The sequence below is a fragment of the Neoarius graeffei genome, chromosome 7 (genome assembly GCF_027579695.1).
Source record: "Neoarius graeffei isolate fNeoGra1 chromosome 7, fNeoGra1.pri, whole genome shotgun sequence".
NCBI classification, from domain to species: Eukaryota; Metazoa; Chordata; class Actinopteri; order Siluriformes; family Ariidae; genus Neoarius; species Neoarius graeffei.
Window position 1 is genome coordinate 84082797 of NC_083575.1, and position 23686 is coordinate 84106482.

The window sequence follows — 23686 nt, forward strand, 5'->3', positions numbered from 1 at the left end:
TAAATTGATAGCAATAACATGCTATTTCATGATAACAATGTCATGAAAGTGAAAAAAAAAAACAACAAAAAAACAAAACCCAAACATTATTTTCCTGTAGTCACTCCAGACACCACACTCACATAATTGTTAAAGAATTATAGTAAAATCCAATGGCGAACCATTACTATTAGAGCTGGGACTTGAGCTCAGCCAAAACTTAGCCAGACATCAAAATAGCAACAGGGCAAAGGATTTTTCAAGGGATTAGTGGCAGGCTGCCAGGTCGCTCCGCTGTGTGTAGCTGTCAATGTTGATTTTAAAAGTAACTAAATAAATTACACAGGGAAATGAATACTTAAGTCTGAGTGAAAAATACTGTGGCGAGTGTGCATGGAAGAAGAGTCTGGAGACAGAAATCTTAGTTTCTTGGTCATTAGCCTGTGCTACTTGCTCTCGATAGCACTGGCTTGACTGCTTTATTAGCATTCACTAACACTACTGATGAATGCTACACTGGCTGGAAGGTTACTTCACTGCTGTGCTAATAGAGTTGATTCACGGTTAAGCTTGCACTGGCCTTTGAGGAGGCCTAGGGAGATAAATTTTTGGTCCCTCCAAAATCAATCAAAACCAATCAAAATCTGATTGGTTAATTCATCTGTCACTTTCTATATAAACATACACTGCCATGGGCTTCTGTCCCGCCAATGAAGTCCTAACCAATGAGTGAGCAGCTCTAAACTCTTCTCAGCCTAGAGACAACAAACAAAAACATCTCATTGGATAACTTGATTTTAATGTTTTCAGGATAGTAACCCTGTCATTTCTGAAGCAAATTTGATAGAAAATGAGGCCAACTTAAAATTAGAAGAGAATAATTATCATTAAATTATGAAAGCAATTAAAGAATGAAAGAAATTAAATATAACATTTGAAATGATGACATGCTTGGGCCTTCTCTGAAGGCCTAGAAGGCCCTGATGGTTCCCCTCTGGTAAAAACAGTGCAACTAATTTCAGTAAATACTTACTGACAAATGATGTCTCTCCCAAATATCCTCTCCGTTTGAGCGTCACCTCCAGGAACTTTGCATCCTCGTCTACCAAGTAGTACTCTTTCTCCAGAGAGATCCACGCCCAGTTCAAGCGGAACGGCTGTGCCTTTAGTTTGTTGCCCCCTGTTTTAACAGAAGTAAATTAGAAAACAGAATGGGGGCCATTTTAGCTGTCAATTGATCATTTTTTTATTTATTTAGTCAGTCATCTTCAGTAACTGCTTTATCCTGGTCAAGGTTAGACTGGATTTGGAGACTATTGCAGAAATACTTGGCGTGAAGTGGGAACACATAGGGCACAATACCTACACACTTTCAGTCCCAAGAACAATTTGGGGTAGCTAATCCACTTCCTGGGCAACATGGTGGTGTAGTGGTTAGCGCTGTTGCCTCACAGCAAGAAGGTCCGGGTTCGAGCCCCGTGGCCGGCGAGGGCCTTTCTGTGTGGAGTTTGCATGTTCTCCCCATGTCTGCGTGGGTTTCCTCCGGGTGCTCCGGTTTCCCCCACAGTCCAAAGACATGCAGGTTAGGCTAATTGGTGGCTCTAAATTGACCATAGGTGTGAATGTGAGTGTGAATGATTGTTTGTCTTCATGTGTCAGCCCTGCAATGACCTAGCGACTTGTCCAGGGTATACCCTGCCTCTGAGACGCCCATAGTCAGCTGGGATTGGCTCCAGCTTGCCTGCAACCCTGCACAGGATAAGTGGTTATGGATAATGGATGGATGGATAATCCACGTCCTGGCATGTTTATGAGAGGAAAAAACAGGAGAACCCAGAAGAAACCCTGTCAGACATAATGAGAATATGTGAAACTCTGTACAGATGGTAACCCCAGTAACAGTGCCACTGTGCTGATCATGTCACTTTATGCTTCATAATACAATGGGGTCAAGTAAATGCTTGAAAGAAATGAATCTTGATGAATTCCCTCTGTTCATGCACTTTGCACTCACAACCTTTGGGGTTGTTACTAATCAACTGCCTTTGTCATGGTACTCAAGTTACAAGAACAGATTTAATGTATGTAACAGCCAAACTCTGAGCTCAGTACATTAAATCTTATGGAGAGGCAGATTGACTGTTATTTGGGGCACTATCACTATCATGGTCACTGTGCTGTCTCTTTCAGCTATCTTCATTAACAGATAGGTCTAATTTTGAGGAGTGTAACAAGTAACACTTAGCACTTTGTGTAAAAAGAGTGTGTAAGTATACCCAGGTATCTTAAGCTATAGGTTCAGACAGTTAGGTTGAAAGTGAAGGTCATGGGACTAAAGAGTGGAACAAGAAATGAAGGAGGTTCAGTTACTGCTATGATCATCAACTGTGACAAGAGCCACAGGAGCTCTGGGCAACTCATATTGACCCCTTGAGCCTGTTTACCAACCACAGCTCTCAACGACATGTATGATTTATTCAGGTCCAGATTCCAGATTCAAATTCAATGCTGTGCAAAGTTTCATTCATCTCAGCACTGGGGTAGCACTTCCTTTTGATTTTAAAACATGTACTGTATTTGTCAAGTGCATATTTTCTAAAACTAAAAAGTGACAAGTGGTCAAATGAAGTAAAAAAAAAAAAAAGTAGAACTGACCATTGAAATAAAGTTAATTAAAAAGTAATGAGTGTTATTTTCTCCACATTCAGTGGATATGAGCAATTGCACACTCTGATTGGCTACTCTACTACTAGGCTAGCAGCTTATATACCATGAGTAGAGAAAAACAAAATGGCGGTTTGTGTTGCTGAACCAACTGAGGACGAAATAAAAACTGTACTTGAAAACAAAACCTCAAAAAAAAAAAAAAAAAAAAAAAAGCAACAAAATATGGAATAACAGTATCTAATGGTAAGAACATATCTTTTTTATTTTTTCAAGAATTGTTATTACAGCATTTTTGACAAATTGCAATGGTCATTTTTCCAGTTTGTTTAGATTCTAAGCGAAAGTGATTTTGTCAGACATTTTGTATAAAGGTTTTATTTATCAAATTTGCAAAAAATAAAAATGAAAATGCTCTGTTTCTCAAAATCCAGTGAATGTGGATAGAATAAAACAGTTATTCCACTCAATCTGGTCATATATGGTTTATAGCCAACCTGGTGTGACGCGCCTCGTCGGCTATCAGCTCATGTACGACTCATTTTTGTGGAATGACTGTTAAATATCCTTTATGGACATATAAACATATGAGGGACCATTTATTACCTGCTGCTACAAGTACTGCCCCCCCCCCCCCCCCCCCCCCAGTTTCAAGCTCTGCTCAAATAAATATGCAGTTAGTTTTGTGTATCATGCTAACTATCATGCTAAAACTCACAGAAAGAAAGAAAGAAAGAAAGAAAGAAAGAAAGAAAGAAAGAAAGAATATTTTTCTGAAAATGTTAAACAGTGAAAGGTTTGGACACTGGACTCAATATTTTTCATCCTTCATTAAAACTTTGATAATGGTTCTGGTTGAAATTAGTTACTAAGACAAAATGTACATTTACAAATAAAAAATGTATGTTTTACTTACACTTAGTTTAAATTTTCATTAAAATTTAATTGTTTTCCCAAATTAGTAGTTTTCATGTAGAACCCCGGAGCAGTTAGGAGCTTTGCCTAATTGGGAGGTTTAAGAAAACTGGTCCTCCAACTGGTGGCTTTTAGATGAGCATTGTAGCAGCAGGAACACTCAGATTTTAATTAAAATGAGACCGTCAATGATGGGGTAGCTCACTCTGGCCCTGTCTAGTCCAGAAGGAACAATCTAAAGTGGGCCACTTTGCTCTATAAATGTTGCAAGCTATATACACTATATACAAGCTATATAAGAAGCTTAATACACCCTAGGAATACCGACCTATTTGCCAGAAAGAATCCCAAACAGCAAGGAATTGACCATTAAGAAGCGATTTTTGTTGAACTGCTCATTAAGGCTTAATTTGTCCATAACTTCATTAATAATTGAAATTAAGCAAATCTGGGTAGACGTTATATGCACCCTAGGTACCCCTACCTTCATACCAGAAAGAATCAAATTTGGTGAAGAGTTTAGGGAGAAGAAGAAGAAGAATTTGTGTGGAAACTGTTCGTTAGGGCTTAATTACTCCATATATTCATTATTAATTGTAATTATGCAAATTTGAGTAGATGTTATATGCATCCCAGGCAGACCTACCTTCCTGCCAAAAAGAATTAAAATCGGTGAAGAATTGAGAGAGAAGAAGCGATTTTTGTGAAATGTGGACGACGTCGGACAGATGACAGGCAACACATGATGGGATAAGCTCATCACTGATCAGCCAGATGAGCTAAAAAAACTAAAAACTGCTAGGAAGTTGTCATTTGCTACCTTTGGTCATAATGGCATGACATCTGTCACCAGTGAACAGGTCCCATAATACATTCCAATCTTGCTGATCCCAACTCCTAGCCCAAGTTCTTTCCTGATGTGTGATTTTTGTATGTGAGAGCAAAATCTGGTGTAAAACTCTAAAACTAACTTTAAAAAGAGTAATAAATACTTTTCAAGATATATGCTGAACAATTCTTAAAGCAGACTTGTCTTATGAGATGGAGTGATCCTATTCGGATCATTGCCTCTGATACTGTCTTTCCTGAAGCCTTTAAATCTGGATTATCTGAGAATTTTTATACTGTGGAAGAATGCCAGAGGACTTGTAACATAGCATCAGATTTTTAATCAGGAATAAAGGACATAGTATGGTCCTGTTCACACTTCCTGTCTGAATGACTGTTACCCGAACCTTTCAGACCAAGCATGCGAGTAAGATGATCCAGTCAGGTCAATGTGAAGCCTTCTCTGATTTCAAGGAATGCCTATTTAGCTGATCTTTTAAGGATGTGCCAGTATGGTCTGCTGTAGTGTCCTTCAAGTTTGAAAATAGTTAAAAATAAATGATGGGTGTTTATCATCTCATGAATAGAACATACAGTGCAGACAGTCCACCTGCATTTGATCCATCTACGCCTTTGGAGATAGGTGTTCAGCTATGTGACTTTAAAGAAGGAAGACCTCAGTGGGGATGTTGGAGAGAAAAATAGGATGGGGCCTACTCTATGACTTGCTCATCAAACACAAAACCACAAGGTTTTTTGTAGACAAAACAAGTCCTAATACCATTTGCAATGGATGACACCCAGCATGTCATTGCCATGATACGGTATGTAGTAAGTCAAGGTCCTGCAATATGCATTACATAGGATCACAGCCAACATCTCTCATTCTTCCACTTCCCACAGCATACTGGACAAGGAAAGTTCTCTAGTTGTAGGGAAGACAGCTTAATGCTTGAGCAAGCTCAGGTATCTGATAGTCATGTCTAAAAATATTGACTGTATACGTTTTTGCCTGCTCTGCATTCCATCAGGCTGATTTACTGCACTTCTAGTCTCACTTAAACATGTTCAACTCAAATTTAATCTTTAACATTTGCAAGAGCATTGTGCAGTACTTAACCTCTCTTATTTAAATAATCTACATGAAAACATTGGGTAAGTTGCTAAAATGTGTCATCCTGGACCTCCAGACCCCACTTTGGGAACTATGCGATGAGTCAATTTCTTCTTCTTTTGGCTGCTCCCATTAAGGGTTGCCATAGTGGATCTGTTCTGCATATTTGATATGGCATTGGTTTTACACTGGATGCCCTTCCTGACACAACCCTTCCCAATCTATCTGGGATTGGGACTGGCACTAACTATGCACTGTCTTGTATAACCCTAGTGGCTGGGTATTTTTACCTAACCTGCATGTCTTTGAACTGTGGGAGAAAACCAGAGCACCCACAGGAAACCCACGCAGACACAGGGAGAACATGCCAACTCCACACAGCTGTGGGACTCAAACCCGGAACCTTCTTGCTGTGAGGAGACAGTGCAAAGCACTACCCTACCTTGCTGCACGGGACTAGCTGAATAATATTGTTTATTCTATCCACGTACACTGGATATGAGCAATTGCGCGCTCTGATTGGCTACTCTACTACTGGGATATCAGCTCATATACCATGAGTAGAGAAAAACAAAATGGTAGAGCACATCAAGTCAGGTATATCACTTTATCAAGTATTTAAACGAAACAGAAATAGTTAAAAGAATAGTTTTTTTCCCCCCAATAACGCCTTTTCCACACTCCAGCCCAGTTGGTGACGGTAACGCACCTTTAAGTTGGTTTGCCAACCACCAAAAAACTCTAAAGATGAAGAACAAAATGGTGGAGTGTGTTACTGAACCAACCGAGTATGAAATAAAAACTCTACTTGAAAACAAAACTCCAAAAAAATACAAACAAAAGCAACAAAATATGGAATAGAAGTATTTGATGGTAAGAATGTTTCTTTTTTATTTTTCAAGTATTATTATTATTATTATAGCATTTTTCACAAACTGTGACGGTCATTTCGCCGGCTTGTTTACATTCTAAGTGGAAATTATTTTGTTGGATGTTTTGTATGAAGTTTTTATTTATCGAATTTGCAAAAAATAAAAATTAAAAAATCTTCTGTTTCTCAAAATCCAATGAATGTGGATAGAATAAAACAGTTATTCCACTCATTGTACATGGCTTATAGCCAACTCAGTGCTACGTACCTCGTCAGCTATCAGCTCATGTACAACTTGATTTCGTGGAATAACTGTTAAATATTCACTAGTCACTAGTAGTCAGAAAGAAAGAAAGAAAGAAAGAAAGAAGACTATATTATACTTTAATACAGTAGATGTATTTTAGACTAGATGATTCCAATTCTATAGGCAACTGGACATTGTGTAAGACTACAGTAGGGCAGTCTTTATTACCTCTGCCAACTTTGGTGGAGGAGGTTATGCTTTCACCTCCATTTGTTTGTTTGTATTTTTCCAACATAACTCAAAAAGTAGTGAATGGATTTTGATGGAATTCAGAGGAAAATTGAGCCATGGGCCAAGGAACAATTGATTAGATTCTGATGCAAACCTTTATATGTGGCTTGGCAGAGGCACATACTCTACCGAGTGCCCTTCTGATAGAGATATGGGTTTAGCATGCTTGGAACTGGTACAGACTGGTCTGATTGCTACTTGTTTTGTTTAGTTAAATCCTTGAGATTTATCTTTGCTCGCACATTCTGCTCTCTGCTTAATGAAGGTGATGTTGACTAGTAACGTCTTTCTTCTTTTCATAAGACTATGATCCTGACAGGTGATGTACTGGTATATCAGGGTGGCATGGTGGTGTAGTGGTTACAACACACACTTTAATGTGAATATATACTCATCTTTGTCCTACAATAAACTGAGAAACATCTCTGAGCAGCTGTGTCTGTGTCAGTGACTGTCTGCTCCTGGATCGTTTCGTTAAGCAGAATCTCTTAGGCGGCAGAGATCTACATTCCTAGATCATATTTTGTCAATTCAATTTCCTTTGGTATAGACAGATCAAAGCCTAATACCTTCTAGTTTTCTTTTGTTTTAATGGGACATCCATATCACTTTTATGCTTAAGTGTTGATGTGTGCATAAGACTGTTTTACTTGCACGCTGTTATAATTTTTATTTTTACCTGCTTGCAATATTTACCTCTGCCAATTGTGTCGGAGGAGGTTATGTTTTCACCTCTTTTTTTTTTTATATTATTTGTTCCCAACATAACTCAAAAAGTAGTGACGGATTTTGATGAAAATGTTGACGTAAGGTGAGACATGGGCCAAGGAACAATTGATTAGATTTTGATACAAAGCCAGATATGTATGTGATTCCATGTTTTTTTTTTTTTTTTTGTCTTTTCCCAACATAACTCAAAAAGTAGTGAACAGGTTTTGATGAAATTTAAGGACAGGTTGGTCATGGGCCCTGGAGCAATTAATTAGATTTTGATGCAAATCTGAATATGTGGCTTGGTGGAGGTATGCACCCTACTGAGTGCCCTTTTAGTTTCTAATGAATTTACTATTTTCAGAAATATAAACAGGGCGGCACGGTGGTGTAGTGGTTAGTGCTGTCACCTCACAGCAAGAAGGTCCTGGGTTCGAGCCCCGGGGCCGGCGAGGGCCTTTCTGTGTGGAGTTTGCATGTTCTCCCCGTGTCCATGTGGGTTTCCTCTGGGTGTTCCGGTTTCCCCCACAGTCCAAAGACATGCAGGTTAGGTTAACTGGTGACTCTAAATTGACCGTAGGTGTGAATGTGAGTGTGAATGGTTGTCTGTATCTATGTGTCAGCCCTGTGATGACCTGGCGACTTGTCCAGGGTGTACCCCGCCTTTCGCCTGTAGTCAGCTGGGATAGGCTCCAGCTTGCCTGCGACCCTGTAGAACAGGATAAAGCGGCTAGAAATAATGAGATGAGATGAGCATGATTATTCAATATGGCCTTTCTTTGTCCTGCAAGCTTCATAACTAACCCCTATGCCATGACAGTGAAAGTCACTTTTTTGTCCAACAGGATTCCAGGATTTCAGTCCTGTGTGCAGTTCTACTTAATGCTTGTGTCACACTGTCTCGTATCCTGCCACGTAAGCGGCGTGGGGGTCAAATGCCAAGAAATGAGGCGTATTTTGTCCAAAATTAAAGTCCTGTGACATACATGGTGTATGTGTGGCATTCCTGTAGCGTATCTGGGGTTTGTATGGGGTTCAAGGGATGTAAAGTTATGGCGTACTGAGGTGTATGCGTGGCATATGATGTGTTGCCGTGGCGTAACCATTTCGTTGGTGTGGCGTTTTGTTCTTACGTGTGATGTTGCTGCTGCGTACCTGTGGCATATCTGCAGCATTCACAGTTGGGTACTAAAGGGGGCCCCATCCTGAGTTCATTGTCATTTGTCACAGTCAAGAAAGCATCATGGCAACGAAGAAGTCAGGACCCAAGAAGGGCAAGGGAAGACATCAGCCGCATCCACCCAGCCAGCCCTGGAGCCACCTTCATCAGGCACATCAACTAAAGCGTTCACACGGCATAATAGGTGTTCGAGCAACATTCCTGCTGCATAGCTTTCGTTTTTACGGCGTACACATGATGTATGTGTGATGTATCAAAGCTGCTACGTATGTGTTACGGATTTTTAAGTGCGGACTTAAAAATATGCGGCATCCTGGCGTACAAGGAGCTCGTGTTATGCATCCTAGAGTATTAGCTACATAAGCTGGCGATGCTGTGACGTTCCTTTCTTACTGCCATATATCCTGATATGCTGTACATATGCAAGGCTGAAACGCCAATGTGTGAACCAAGCGTAACTGCTCCATGTTTAAATGTTTAATGATTTTAAATGATACAGGGATTTATTATTTTGTACCTTTATGACAATGATTTGTTTATTTGGTTATTTTAAACTGTAACCGAAAAACAAAACAAAAAAAACCCACTGATACTGGAAGTGTAATTAGTAGCACGTGCACAGCTGTTAAATGAAGTTTGGTTTGATAATTATTTGTTGCTGCTAATCAACATTTAACTGCACATACTAAAAATAAATGATGACCTGAAATCATTTTTACTTAAGGAAAAGACAACTAGTCACACGTTTTTTTTCCCCCCAAATTACTGGTCGAATAGAAAATTAATAGTAGTGCATTTCCAATATGATCAAGCATATGCAATATGAGAAAATCAGATTCTTGGTTTTTCAAATCCATTCATATAGTCAAGGTACGGTACAAACTGCAGCTTGTTCTATAGAAGAAAACTTTCATATGGGCAACGTGCCCAGCGTGAGAATAAGTTGATAGTGAGCTTAGTGATTGTGTACCAAAGGATTATCATCTGAACACTGCTTAGACAAAAAGCTCTTTTTCAGTCTGGTATCCGGTACATGGCCTCGTTAGCCCCGCAACATTCCTCTGGCCCTGAATAATACCACTCTGTTTTCAAGAATATAGAAAATAAATATCTTTCTACATGACTATACCTGTATTTCTTTAGACAAAAGATTTTGTAGCTTAGAGATGTAGTTCATTATCATGCAATACACTGTATATTCAATCTACTGCATTGTTTGAAATAAAATAATACGAAAGAAGATAGATTTTTGTGAAAAAAGCTTAGCTGTGAAATTTGTCAAATGATTAAAGAAAAAAACAACAACTAAGAGCTATGTACATTCTTTGAATGATGTTAATAGTTGGTCTATAATTAAGCATTCAGCACTTGATCCATAAGGTGTTAAAAAACAGGATTGAATTACTAATGTGGATATAAATGTCACGCCTGTTGACAGAAATGCATGAACACACTTCACCAGTTTGACAAACACATCTAATAGTCCACTGACATCTTTATGGTATTACTAATGAAGTCTTTGGATTAGAAATATTTACTCTCAGTTTAAAGTAAATACAGTAGCAGATCAAGGATCGCTGATATAAATGAGTTAGAAGGACTAATTATTGGCTCATCCGGCAGACAGGTGATGAGCTTATGCCATCATGTGTTGTTTGTCGTCCATCTGGCGTAATCTACACTTCAGTAAAATTGCTTCTTGTCTCTCAATTCTTCACCAAATTTTATTCTTTTTTGGCAAGAAGATATGTCTGCCTGGGGTGCATATGGCTTCTACCCAAATTTGCATAAATGCAATTAATAATGAAGATATGGAGTAATTAATCAATCCCTAACAAGCAGTTTCCACACAAATCACTTCTTCTCCCTCAATTCTTCACCGATTTTGATTCTTTCTGGCATGAAGGTAGGGGTACCTATGGTGCATATAACTTCTACCCAGATTTGCTTCATTACAATTATTAATGAAGTTATGGGCTAGTTAAGCCTTAATAAGCAGTTCAACAATAATTACTTCTTCTCGGTCAATTCCTCGCCGTTTTGGATTCTTTCTGGCAAATAGGTCGGTATTCCTTGGATCTATATAGCTTCTACACAGATTTGCTTCATTACAATTATTAACAAAGTCAGGGATTAATTAATCCCTCACAAACAATTTCCACACAAAAGCAATCCCACATCTGGCAGATTGGAGGTGGTTCAACAACAGGAGGAACCTTGCTACCGTACCAAGACAATGCAATAGCCTCTTTCACATCCTGTGGTCCGTACATCTGACCTACTCCCCAACATGCATGTTACGGGCTACTGAAAATGTATGGATTTTTCAACTGGCAACACTTGTTGAAAAATCCACGTCGCCTACTGTGCGCATAACGTTGGACCTGCTCTAACTGTGACAATAGAATGCATCAGCCAATCATTCAACATGCAACAGTTAAGACAATGCAAGCAACCTGTGGTGCTGTGTGGTGAATAAAACTATTACTCTAGTGGGGTGCCATGGTAACGGCCCGCGGGCCGGATACGGCCCGATTGGTCATCACATCCGGCCCGGTGGTTCATGAGACTTTTTTTTTTTAATAATAAATTAATAAAAATCGAATGTTGTGTTTTTTTGTAATGATTTTAAATCTAATGTTTCAATTTGATTCCATTTTCATGTAATCCATCGGTTCGTTTTTAGCTGCTCTCTGCTTGCTGCAGCACGCGCAGGTGCAATGACCCGGATTTAATGTAGAGTAGGCTAGTTGTTGCTCATTCACAAGCAACAACAGTCTAAAAAGAGAAAAGTTGATTCTGAGGGTCGCATCTTTCAGGAAAAATGGAGAGAGAAATACTTTTTCTGGGAAGTAGGGGGAAAACCTGTTTGTCTGATTTGTTCGCAACAAGTGGCTGTACCGAAGGAATACAATGTCAAAAGACATTACGAGACCCACGCCGATGAATACAGCCAATTCACCGGGCAACGCAGGACTGAAAAGCTAAATGAGCTTGCCTCAAACCTTCAAAAACAGCAAGCAGCTTTCTCAAAGTCTCGAGAGACACATGAAGGTTCGTTTTAATATCATACATCATCTTCAGTTCTCCTTTAATGTTAAATGCGGCTGTTTTCAAAGAGGGGTGTCTCAATATCTTTGTTGTACATTTTATTTCATGTTAGGGGCAGTGAAGGCGAGCTACATCATCGCGTGGGAGATCGCAAAAAAGTGTCCAAGCCATTTTCGGAGGGTGCATTCGTCAAGGATAAATACGCATCTGTTGGAATCCAATCTTTCTATCAGTCATTGCCACCAGAGTACCCAGTTATCACGGCCTTTGCCGGTAAAATACTCTGTATGTTCGGGACAACATATTTATGTGAACAGGCATTTTCAGTAATGAATATTAATAAATCGAAACTGCGTAGTCGTCTGACCCATGGACATCTCAACGATGTCATGAAAATAGCAACTGCCCAGAGTCTGTCCCCCAATGTTGACAAGCTGGTAAAAAGTAAAAGACTTCTGGCTTCCACATGTAAAATGTAGCTGGTATTTCTCCCCCATGTAACCTTGTGCTGTGTGCTTGAGGGGGAATAAACAGGATGGGTGTGTGGAAATATATGTGGGACTTGACCAGCAAAGTTAATGTGCCATCTGTAGTTTGTTTTTATTGGTATGTTCAGTCATATTTGGCTCTTTTAAACTAATGCTACTGGATATTTAGTCACTTGACCTATTGGTGGAATTATTTACCCTGGCACTTCTTTCTTTTGACTCGTTTAGGCCTACTTGCCAATCGTTTTAATTGGCCTAATTAGGTCTATGCATTGACATGTTTTTGATGTGCAAGATCAATCAATCTGATCTAAGTCATTTACAGTTTACACTTGTGTTATTTGTGTCTTAGTCCATTTCTGTAGCATTTTTTTTATAAATGTAGGCTACTTGCATGCTTAGACTGTTACATTTTCAGAGGGTAAATTGCTTTTGTCTGCCATGTTATTGTGCGCCTCATTTTGAGGCTATAGCTTTACAATTCCTTTTGGGCATATAGGCCTTCAAAAATCATATAAAATAATGTCCTTTTGTTGAGTTAGTGTCTGGTCTTTTCAGGCCAAAAGTGTAATTCGGCCCCCAAGGTCCCACTTGAAAAAAATCTGGCCCCCTTACCAATTTCACCCTGGCACCCCTGCTCGAGATTATGTGCATCTGGTAAGTAAAGCTGTCAACCACAGTCCACAATTCTGGCCTTTTTCCAGCTAAATTCAAATAGGAAGTGTTTCAGCTTTATGGGACCATGTCTCTGAAGGGTCAGAGGAAAGTTTAATGTGAGACTATAAACTCTACTTTCAGTAACTATTGCTCAGGTGGCCCATTTATAGATCGTTCCTTCTGGAGTGAGCTACGCCATCATCGACGGTCTTGTTGTATTGTACATTCTGCATCCATCTAAGTTATTTGCGATTGACAAATGTGATTGTTAAACTGATTATTTTGGATTTTTGTGGAAACAACACATCTAAGAAAAATACACAGAATGGTAGGAAGAAACAAATCTGGGGCTCATTTCTTTTTAGCCCAGGCTGTAGACTCTTGCACTTTTCATGGATTCAAAGTGACATTTTTCCTGGTTTTGATATCCATTTTTTAGCCTATAACACTGGCACATTTATAACACATCATCACCACTGATTTATTGAGAAATCATGTGAAATACAGTTGTGGGTATAATGAATGGAAATTAGCTCGATTATTTATTTATCATCAGTTTTTTTTTTGAATGCATGTGAAGGACGAACTAAAATAGATAGACCAAGTACACACTTTTCAATCAAAGTACACAAAAAGTGTAGTTATTTTTTATTTTGGTTTGAATTAAACTTTTGTGTTTATGATGTTTGGTATCTGGAGGAAACACTGTATAAATCCAGTAAAGCATTACAGACCACAAATGCTCTACTGTGATAAATGTGACATAATGCATTGCTCAGCCATAATAATTTACATACTAGTGTACTAGTATATAATAGTTTTTAGTATAAATACAGAGGTGATTATAGGAAATTGCATGTGCTGATTGGTCGAGAAATTCGGACTATTTCTCCATAATCATGTTGAGTGACTCGGCAAAATGGTGACCAGTCGCTTTCTCACTGTGAAGAAGAATTACAAATGATGAAAGAAAATGCTGTTCCTAAAAGCACTAAAGATGCAACAAAGTTTGGTCTAAAACTATACAAAGGTAAGGTGGAACTGTGATTTATTTTATCGATTTCAAAACAGAGTATTTTATGTAGATAAGTGTCACAGGTCTGTGCCATGCTGTTATTACATTTGCATGCTGCTCTTGAAGTTTGAAATAAATTATGTTTAAAAATATGATTTTTAATTTTTTTTTAAATAATCACCTGTGTATTTATACGAAAACAATTATCCACCTCAAGCTCAGTGAATATCGGTGAATAATAACCGAAACTAAGTTGTTTAAATACTGTATATTTGACAGTTATTCCATGTAATTGAGTCATACATGAGCTGATGAGTCACGTAGCACCGAGTTGGCTATAATCCATGTGCGATGAGATTGAGTGGAATAACTGTTTTCTTCTATTCACAGTCACTGGATTTTGACAAATGGAGCATTTTTATTTTTATATTTTGCAAATTTGATAAATAAAAACTTTATCTAAAATGTCCGACAAAATCATTTCAGCTTAGAATGTAAACAAACTGGCGAAATGACAGGAGCAATTTGTGAAAAATGCTATCATAAAAATTCTTGGAAAAATAAAAAAAGATACGCTCTTACCATAAAATGCTTTCATTCCATATTTTATTGCTTTCTGTATATTTTGGGGTTTTGTTTTCAAGTAGTTTTTATTTCATCCTCGGTTGGCTCAGCAACATGCTCCGCCATTTTGTTTTTCTCTGCTCGCGGTATATGAGCTGATATCCTAGTAGTAGAGTAGCCAATCAGTGTGTGTGATTGCTCATATCCAGTGAATGTGGATAGAATAATATACTTTAGCCATCACTGCCATTGGTGGCACAACTGAAGCTGTACTTGAAAGACTGCTCTACATAATATTGGTCTCTAACTAGTTTCAAATCCATTGGTATGCACCATTAACTTGCAGTACAGTTGCATCATTGCCAGTGCGTTCTCAGCTGTCAGAGTTTAGAGTAACTTTTTGTTACCTACTAAACAGCTTTACACCCAGGTGGTGTTTGATGGTCATTTTTAGGTTCGGCCCAATGGTGGTCCATGCGTTCTTCTGCTTGGCGACCTCACACCCACACAGGCACTTCCATTTGGCAATGCTCACTTTTCCTTCCTTTTTTCTCACACTACACAGACTCCCATTGGTTTTTAGATTCCAAGGCACAGAGACTGACAGCTGTACTCTCTTCTGCCCTCCCTTGCTCTTTCCTTTTGTCAGCCTTTATTTCAGCACAGAATGAAAAAAAAAAAAACCAAGCAGGACAGCAGGCACTGACTGGGTGGGCCAAAACCCACTGCCATGGGGTGCTCACTCCTTCTCAAACAGGAGAATGTAAATGGAATTTGTATGGGATGAACAGCATCCCAGTGGATGTTTAGCATTTCTGCTTTAGTGTTTTGTCTTTTTCATGAATAATGAGTTTAAAATCATAATAAAATGTCCCTCGGATGTAGTCTGTATATAAAATATGATGGGTGAAAAGAGCCATAAAGTCACCTCCTCAAAAAGGGTGCCAGTAATTCACCAGAACACTGGGAGTCTCCATGAATGCCTCTAAGAGTCTTGCAGGGTTCCTGAGGTATTTATGGGTGTAATAACATGAAGAAAGAATGCATGGCTCAGTAACAGCCACATCCTCCGAGGCATACAATGGCCTTTAAAACAAGGAACAGAAGTCAAACTGGCTAAGATCTTTTTATACCCACTATGCACATTTTAAAATAAACATTTAGATTGGGTGTCAATATGGCACATCAGATTTCCATGTTATTCCATGCAGAATTAAATGTTTAATAGGTGGGACATGTAAAATTGTATTTTGTTTATTGCTGTGTTAATAGCCAATACACATAGCGGTCTTTCAGATCCAGAGTAACATTTTTATATAAATGTGCTCATGGTAGAGTTATCTGTAAATACCTTGGATGATATTTGGCCACATGTGTTTTGCTGTGATGCTAATATCTCATGAGCCATGCTAAATTAGCACTGCCATATTAACTGTCCTCTAAAAGACGTTTGCCAAGATTCTTAAGATGGCATCCTGTTGGAAACCCAGAACTGAGGGTGTGAGTGAGTGAGTAAGTAAGTAAATAAAAAATAAATAAATGCACTTGTGGTCAATTTATAAACATACAGTATGTCATTGCATATCGTTATAATTTAAATGCCCATTATATTCATGAACACTGTTCCATTGCTCCCTTTATACATAACAGTGAACTACAGCCATTTTTTTGTCTTTGTAATATGCGTGGATTTATAACTTTTTTTTTTTATATATTGAATTTTCTCAAAACCTGACAGCATATCATATATATAGCTTTGTATCTGTGAGGTCAGAGGCCATGCATATGATAGTATGGTTTGGAGACAGTGACACTGACAAAAAGACAGGAGGTCAAACTGGAGGTAGCAGAGTTGAAGATCCTGAAATTTTCACTGGGAGTGACAAAGTTGGACAAGATTAGAAATGAGTATATTAGAGAGACAGCACATGTAGGATGGCTTGGAGACAAAGTGAGAGAGGTGAGATTAAGATGCTTTGGACACATACAGAGGAGAGACCCAGGGTATATTGGGAAAAGAATGCTGGAGATGGAGTTGCCAGGTAAAAGGAAATGGATGTGGAAGACCAAAGATGAGATTTATGGATGTGGTGAAGGAGGACATGAGGCTGGTTGGTAAGACAGAAAAAAGATATAGAGGACAGGAGGAGATGGAAGGGTTAGGGAAGAAAAAGAAGATCTGTGAGGTCAGAGGCAATCATGCAATACTTATTAAACAATGACGCTAGATATAGAACCTATTGTGTATGTATGTGTGTGTGTGTCTATATATATATAATCTCATTATCTCTAGCCACTTTATCCTGTTCTACAGGGTCACAGGCAAGCTGGAGCCTATCCCAGCTGACTACGGGCGAAAGGCGGGGTACACCCTGGACAAGTCGCCAGGTCATCACAGGGCTGACACATACCGTAGACACAGACAACCATTCACACTCACATTCACACCTACGGTCAATTTAGAGTCACCAGTTAACCTAACCTGCATGTCTTTGGACTGTGGGGGAAACCGGAGCACCCACATGGACACAGGGAGAACATGCAAACTCCATATATAAGTTTTTTCCCCAAACCTTGCACAATAATAAGATTTGCTATATGGTTGAGGAAGTGCTCATATTTACTCCATTTAGGTCCTTCACTAAATCACATAACCGACCGTTTCACCAACACTTTGCAGTCTACTCAGGGGCCAAAGGTTTGAGAGATCCGACATTTAAGAGGTCAACATTTGCTTCATACAGCATGATGCAAGTGTGAGCAAGAGTGTGTGTGCAAGTATAGTACTATGTATATCTAGTCAGAATGAGGAGGAGGGTGATTATAATTATCCTAGCTTTCTCTTTCTATATATACTCATCATAGGGCCATGTTAGGTATTCAACACATACCCAATTCAAGCCAGTATATGCAGAACAAAATTAGCCCCAAGCCAAAGGCCATCTCCTAACCTTCCACCTTTTTGTAAATTCAGCTTTGGGTTAGTATGTGTTTTCTATGATCCAAAACTGTTAGAACTGTAACAGACAGCAAGACAATGCCAAACCACTTTCTGCACATATTAAAACTGCATGGCTCCATAGTAAAAGAGTCTGGGTGCTAAACTGGCCTGCCTGCAGTCCAGACCTGTCTCCCATTTGGTGCATTATGAAGCCCAAAATATGACAAAGGAGACCACGAACTGTTGAGCAACTGAAATTGTATATCAGGCAAAAATGGGACAACATTTCTCTTTCAAAACTACAGCAATTGGTCTCCTCAGTTCCCAAATGTTTACAAAGTGTTGTTAAAAGTAGAGGTGATGCAACACAGTGGTAAACATGCCCCTGTCCCAACTTTTTTGAAATGTGTTGCTGACAAATTCAAAATGAGCATATATTTAAACAAACAAACAAAAAACAAGCAAACAATAAAATTTCTCAGTTTCATCATTTGATATGTTTCCATGATATGCAGATTATCGGATTCTGTTTTTATTTACAGTTTACACAGTGTCCCAACTTTTTTGGAATTGGGGTTGTGAATAAAAATAAATGTAACAATACTTCTAACCAATTTGTTGTTTGTTTGTTTTTGTACAATTTGAACACTAGCCATGATAAAATTATGGAAAGTATGCATTTCCATACAGTTCTGTTATCAATGTATCTAGCCCTGACTCTAGCTTGAGTAACATCTCACCTAAGGATATGATGGTGTCTTACAATAACTTTCTCACATCATTCTACATATTCTATATTAACAGTCTCTACTTTCTGTAAACTACCTAAATCCCCATAAGAGGTGTGATCCCCAACCCTTGGTGTGATGAATGATGGGATGACAAGTTACCCTCACCTAACACTGACACCAGTGAACTGAGGCATCGGTATTGAAGATGACACCTCATCCCCCAGGCTTGGACAGAAATAACCTAAAAGAGTGATATTAGCATCCTTACAGAGAAACACAAGAATGTGCATAACATAGGAGAAAGTGAGAAGGTAAGAGATAAAATGGGAGCCTGAAGGAGAGAAAATGCAATATCTCTGGAGAATGTGAATGCATGGCAGAACAGAGTGAGAGAGATGCACCTAAAAACGTATGCTTCATGTCATGACTGAGAGAGAAAGAGCTATAAATAACCTCATAGCCATACATCATGTCCTCAAGGGTGTTCAAAAAACCCTCTATAAATCTGTATGCTGATACATGAAGAAGGAGGACTGAAGAGGAAGTTCAACAGTCATGAGCAACAGCGAACATTGAAATACTTTAGCAGCTGTTGACATGATTGACATGTCAGATCATGAGGCAGGAAAAGAAACTGCTCTGGACAAGTGGCCAATTTCACCCTTCAGGAGCCAACTGACTGTATGGTCTTTTGAATTAAAAATTCACCCTGAACAACTTGCATATCAATATTCATAATCAATGCGATCATTAATAAAACAAGAGCTTTATTTTATGAGTTGACTTTATTGGTTTAAACATCTTTCATAAACAAGCTGGTGTATTTTCACTCTGGTTAATGATTTCCTACATTACTCACAATGCTTTTTGACTACCTGCTGATAGTTTTGTCAATATGAATTCATTTCCAATTAAAGAGAATGATCCAGGAGCATTTTAGTCCTTTAGCCTGTCCATCTGTCTCGCCTCTTCATCTGTACAATCTGCCCAAACAAACCAGTTTCCAAAGCTTTAACATTCATGCCAATGCCATCTTACTCATCACATCGTAAATTACTAACTAGCCAAGCTGTGTATAGCTGGAACTTTGAACCCCATGCTTGCTGTCTCCTGGCATTGTAGTCAAGACCACCTAAACCAAGACCAAATCATGACCAAGACCAGAGTGTACCAAGATCGAGACAAGACTAAGACTTTGAGGGGTTGAGACTGAGTCAAGACCAGAACCAGACCAGTGTGTGTGAAGGGGGGTGGGGGAGGAGAAACAGCCATTAACTGTAACAAAAATTTCAAATTAGTAATGGGTCATGTTATTGGTTGCATTTGAAGCAGGAAATTTTACATCCAATCACAGTAACAATGTTAATAAATAAGTCAGACAATGCACAGGTGATTTAGTGAAATCCCCCCAGTTGTGGTCTTGAAATAAAACCCCGAGTCCTCTATGTCTAAGAATCGCAAGCTGGCCAAGTGGTTAGTGTGGCCACCTCTCGACTGGGAGATTGCGAGTCCTACTCGCGATTGGTTAATACCAAAGACCATCATAAAAATGGTACCTACTGCCAGCTGGCAAGGCACGCTGCAATACAGATGTAATTGGGGAGTCAGACTCTTGTAGTTACCAGACGACCAGCTCCCCATTGTAATCCTACAGTAGCTGTATAAACAGGTGAGAGGCCAAGGGCTATATAAATGGAGATTGGTGCCGCTTGATGTGCCTTAAGGGCCTGGTTTGTACTGAGACAGCAGACTGCCTGGAAAGACCAAGTCCTGGCATGGTAGGGATTTTGACTTTTAACTGTCTGAGACTGAGATAAGACCAAGTAAAAATGTGGTCAATTTCAAGATGATACCATCAAAAAGTGGTTTTGAGACCAAGACTGATCTTGGATACTACACCACTCCTATCTCCACTAATTCTATGTTGGATTTTTTATCTATATGTTATGCTTGTTGTTCCCTATTAAACACCATTGTATCTGAGCAAGTTCTGACTGGATTAACAACAATACAACACCAACCATCAAATTAGAATCACAATCTCTAAACACATCACAGATAGGGGTCACTACAGTGGATCATCATTATCCACATATTTGATTTGGCATAGGTTTTTACACGAGATGCCCTTCCTGACACAACCTTCCCTGAGCTTTTCAGGCTTGGGACTAGCACTAAGTATACACCCCTAGTAGCTGGGTATTTTTACCTAATCTGCATGTCTTTGAACTGTGGGAGGAAACCAGACCACCCAGAGGAAACCCTGACAAACACAGAAAGAACATGCAAACGCTATACAGAAAGGCCCCTGTCAACCATGGGGTTCAAACTCAGAACCTTCTTGCTGTGCAGCAACAGTGCTAACCACTGCACCACCATGCCACCCTACAGCTTAGATACTGTATTTAAATTTAATCATATTTAATGTGCTTCAAGGTGGAACTTTTCCTTTTAATAAAGGGAAGCCATGGCTTAATGGTTAGAGAAGCAGCTTTGGGACCAGAAGGTCACCAGTTTGATTCCTTGGATCATCAGGAATGGCTGAAGTGCCCTTGAGCAAGGCACCCCATACCCTCTGGGTATGTTGTATGTTACACTGGATAAGAGCATCTGCTAAATGCCGTTAACATATTATTATAATATAATGGAATGACTTGCCTCAGGACTGCTATTGCAGTCATAGGTACCACTAGGGTTTTGTTAAATGTTTCTAACTACTGACTTTCATTCAAACTATAATAAAATAATGATCTCACCCAAGTGCTCCTCCAACCTGCTGAAGTAGAAGTTGCCCTTAACCTGAGTCAAAAGGAAACCCTGGGGTTATCGGCAGATCTAGACCTGGATTTGGGTTACAGGGTTGCTGTAGAGAAGGCTTTGAAAAGCGATTGGGAAGCAGATCAACTCTTCCTTGCCCATATGCACAAACACACCTGTCTGCTGCATCTTCCTCTCTCAGACCAGGTTAAGTAACTACAGGAGACACGAGTCTTAAAAAAGAAATGTGAGCCTGGTTATAATAAGTGATCAAATGACCTATTTTGGTGTAAGTTGAAGCGTGTCACTTGAAGAGAGTATTTAAGATTTGGTTTCACATGACAGAAGAGAAACTGGATATTTGGGCAGAATATTCTACATAGTACTTGTTTTGCTTTCTTTTCACAATAAAAAAAGTGATTTAAATTGGGTACGAGTATTCAGGGATCCATTCATCTCAGCTAGAAAGGATGTACACAGGACTAAATGTCCATGCATGGACATGCTCGGCAGCTTGCCATTGGCTAGAACAGTGGTTCCCAAATGTAAATCTTCAGTTCATGTCAAGAAAATGTGACCTCCACCCGCACTCCCTATTTGTCAGTTTCATTCTGTTCCCTATACTAGAATAGCTCAATAATAATAATAATAATAATAATAATAATAATAATTTATCATCTCTCTTACTTACTATTATTTTACTCATATTTCATCCAATGTAGAAACCTGCATGTCTTACGATAGTAAGTCACATTTGCCTTTATCATGTAGAAAACATTCTAAACAACTTATAGCAGATTAGTTCTCATTTCTAAATAAAAAGGTTTGGTTTATTTAAATCCATTATTTAACTGTAAACGGTAAACAGGAGTTGCTTCTCTGGATTCTTCACTTTCATAAATAAATATATTTGTAGTTATATATCATTTTTCTACAATTTCTTTTCTCACTATGTTAGTCACAGTAACTAAAGGATCTGGTTGCATGTCTAATAAGGAGTTTCTCGACTTCTGGTACCACAGCAGGCTTATCTAGGATTATTACAATCAGACACACACATCCTTATACTTGGGCAGCAATGGCCGAAAGATTAGAGAAGCAACCTTGGGCCCAAAGGTTTGCTGGTTTGATCCCTGGACCGGCAGGAGAATCCATGGCTGAAGTGCCCTTGAGCAAGGCACCTAACCTCCAACTGCTCCCCAGGTGCTGGGTATATGTGTGTGGACTTGTTGTATATTGCTCTGGATAAGAATGTCTGCTAAATGCCTGTAATGTAATACAGCGGTGCTTGAAAGTTTGTGAACCCTTTAGAATTTTCTATATTTCTGCATAAATATGACCTAAAACATCATCAGATTTTCACACAAGTCCTAAAAGTAGATAAAGAGAACCCAGTTAAACAAATGAGACAAAAATATTATACTTGGTCATTTATTTATTGAGGAAAATGATCCAATATTACATATCTATGAGTGGCAAAAGTATGTGAACCTTTGCTTTCAGTATCTGGTGTGAACCCGTTGTGCAGCAATAACTGCAACTAAACGTTTCCGGTAACTGTTGATCAGTCCTGCACACCGGCTTGGAGGAATTTTAGCTCATTCCTCCGTACAGAACAGCTTCAACTCTGGGATGTTGGTGGGTTTCCTCACATGAACTGCTCACTTCAGGTCCTTCCACAACATTTCAATTGGATTAAGGTCAGGACTTTGACTTGGCCATTCCAAAACATTAACTTTATTCTTCTTTAATCATTCTTTGGTGGAATGACTTGTGTGCTTAGGGTCGTTGTCTTGCTGCATGACCCACCTTCTCTTGAGATTCAGTTCATGGACAGATGTCCTGACATTTTCCTTTCGAATTCACTGGTATAATTCAGAATTCATTGTCCCATCAATGATGGCAAGCCGTCCTGGCCCAGATGCAGTAAAATAGGCCCAAACCATGATACTACCACCACCATGTTTCACAGATGGGATAAGGTTCTTATGCTGGAATGCAGTGTTTTCCTTTCTCCAAACATAACGCTTCTCATTTAAACCAAAAAGTTCTATTTTGGTCTCATCCGTCCACAAAACATTTTTCCAATAGCCTTCTGGCTTGTCCATGTGATCTTTAGCAAACTGCAGATGAGCAGCAATGTTCTTTTTGGAGAGCAGTGACTTTCTCCTTGCAACCCTGCCATGCACACCATTGTTGTTCAGTGTTCTCCTGATGGTGGACTCATGAACATTACAATTAGCCAATGTGAGAGAGGCCTGCAGTTGCTTAGAAGTTACCCTGGGGTCCTTTGTGACCTCGCCGACTATTACACGCCTTGCTCTTGGAGTGATCTTCATTGGTCGACCACTCCTGGGGAGGGTAACAATAGTCTTGAATTTCCTCCATTTGTACACAATCTGTCTGACTGTGGATTGGTGGAGTCCATACTCTTTAGAGATGGTTTTGTAACTATTTCCAGCCTGATGAGCATCAACAACGCTTTTTCTGAGGTCCTCAGAAATCTCCTTTGTTTGTGCCATAATACACTTCCACAAACGTGTTGTGAAGATCAGACTTTAATAGATCCCTGTTCTTTAAGTAAAACAGGGTGCCCACTCACACCTGATTGTCATCCCATTGACTGAAAACTCCTGACTCTAATTTCACCTTCAAATTAACTGGTAATCCTACAGGTTCACA

General features: G+C 39.2%; 1 protein-coding gene across 3 annotated transcripts in view; it reads right to left on the reverse strand.

Moving 5' to 3' along the window:
- The window catches only part of frem3 (Fras1 related extracellular matrix 3), a 97224-nt gene that overhangs the window by 65112 nt on the left and 8426 nt on the right, over positions 1-23686 (reverse strand). For all 3 annotated transcript variants that reach the window (XM_060924877.1, XM_060924878.1, XM_060924879.1), the window contains exon 3: positions 1013-1159. In XM_060924877.1, coding sequence (XP_060780860.1) covers positions 1013-1159 — 147 coding nt within the window. The remainder of the gene's footprint in view (positions 1-1012; positions 1160-23686) is intronic.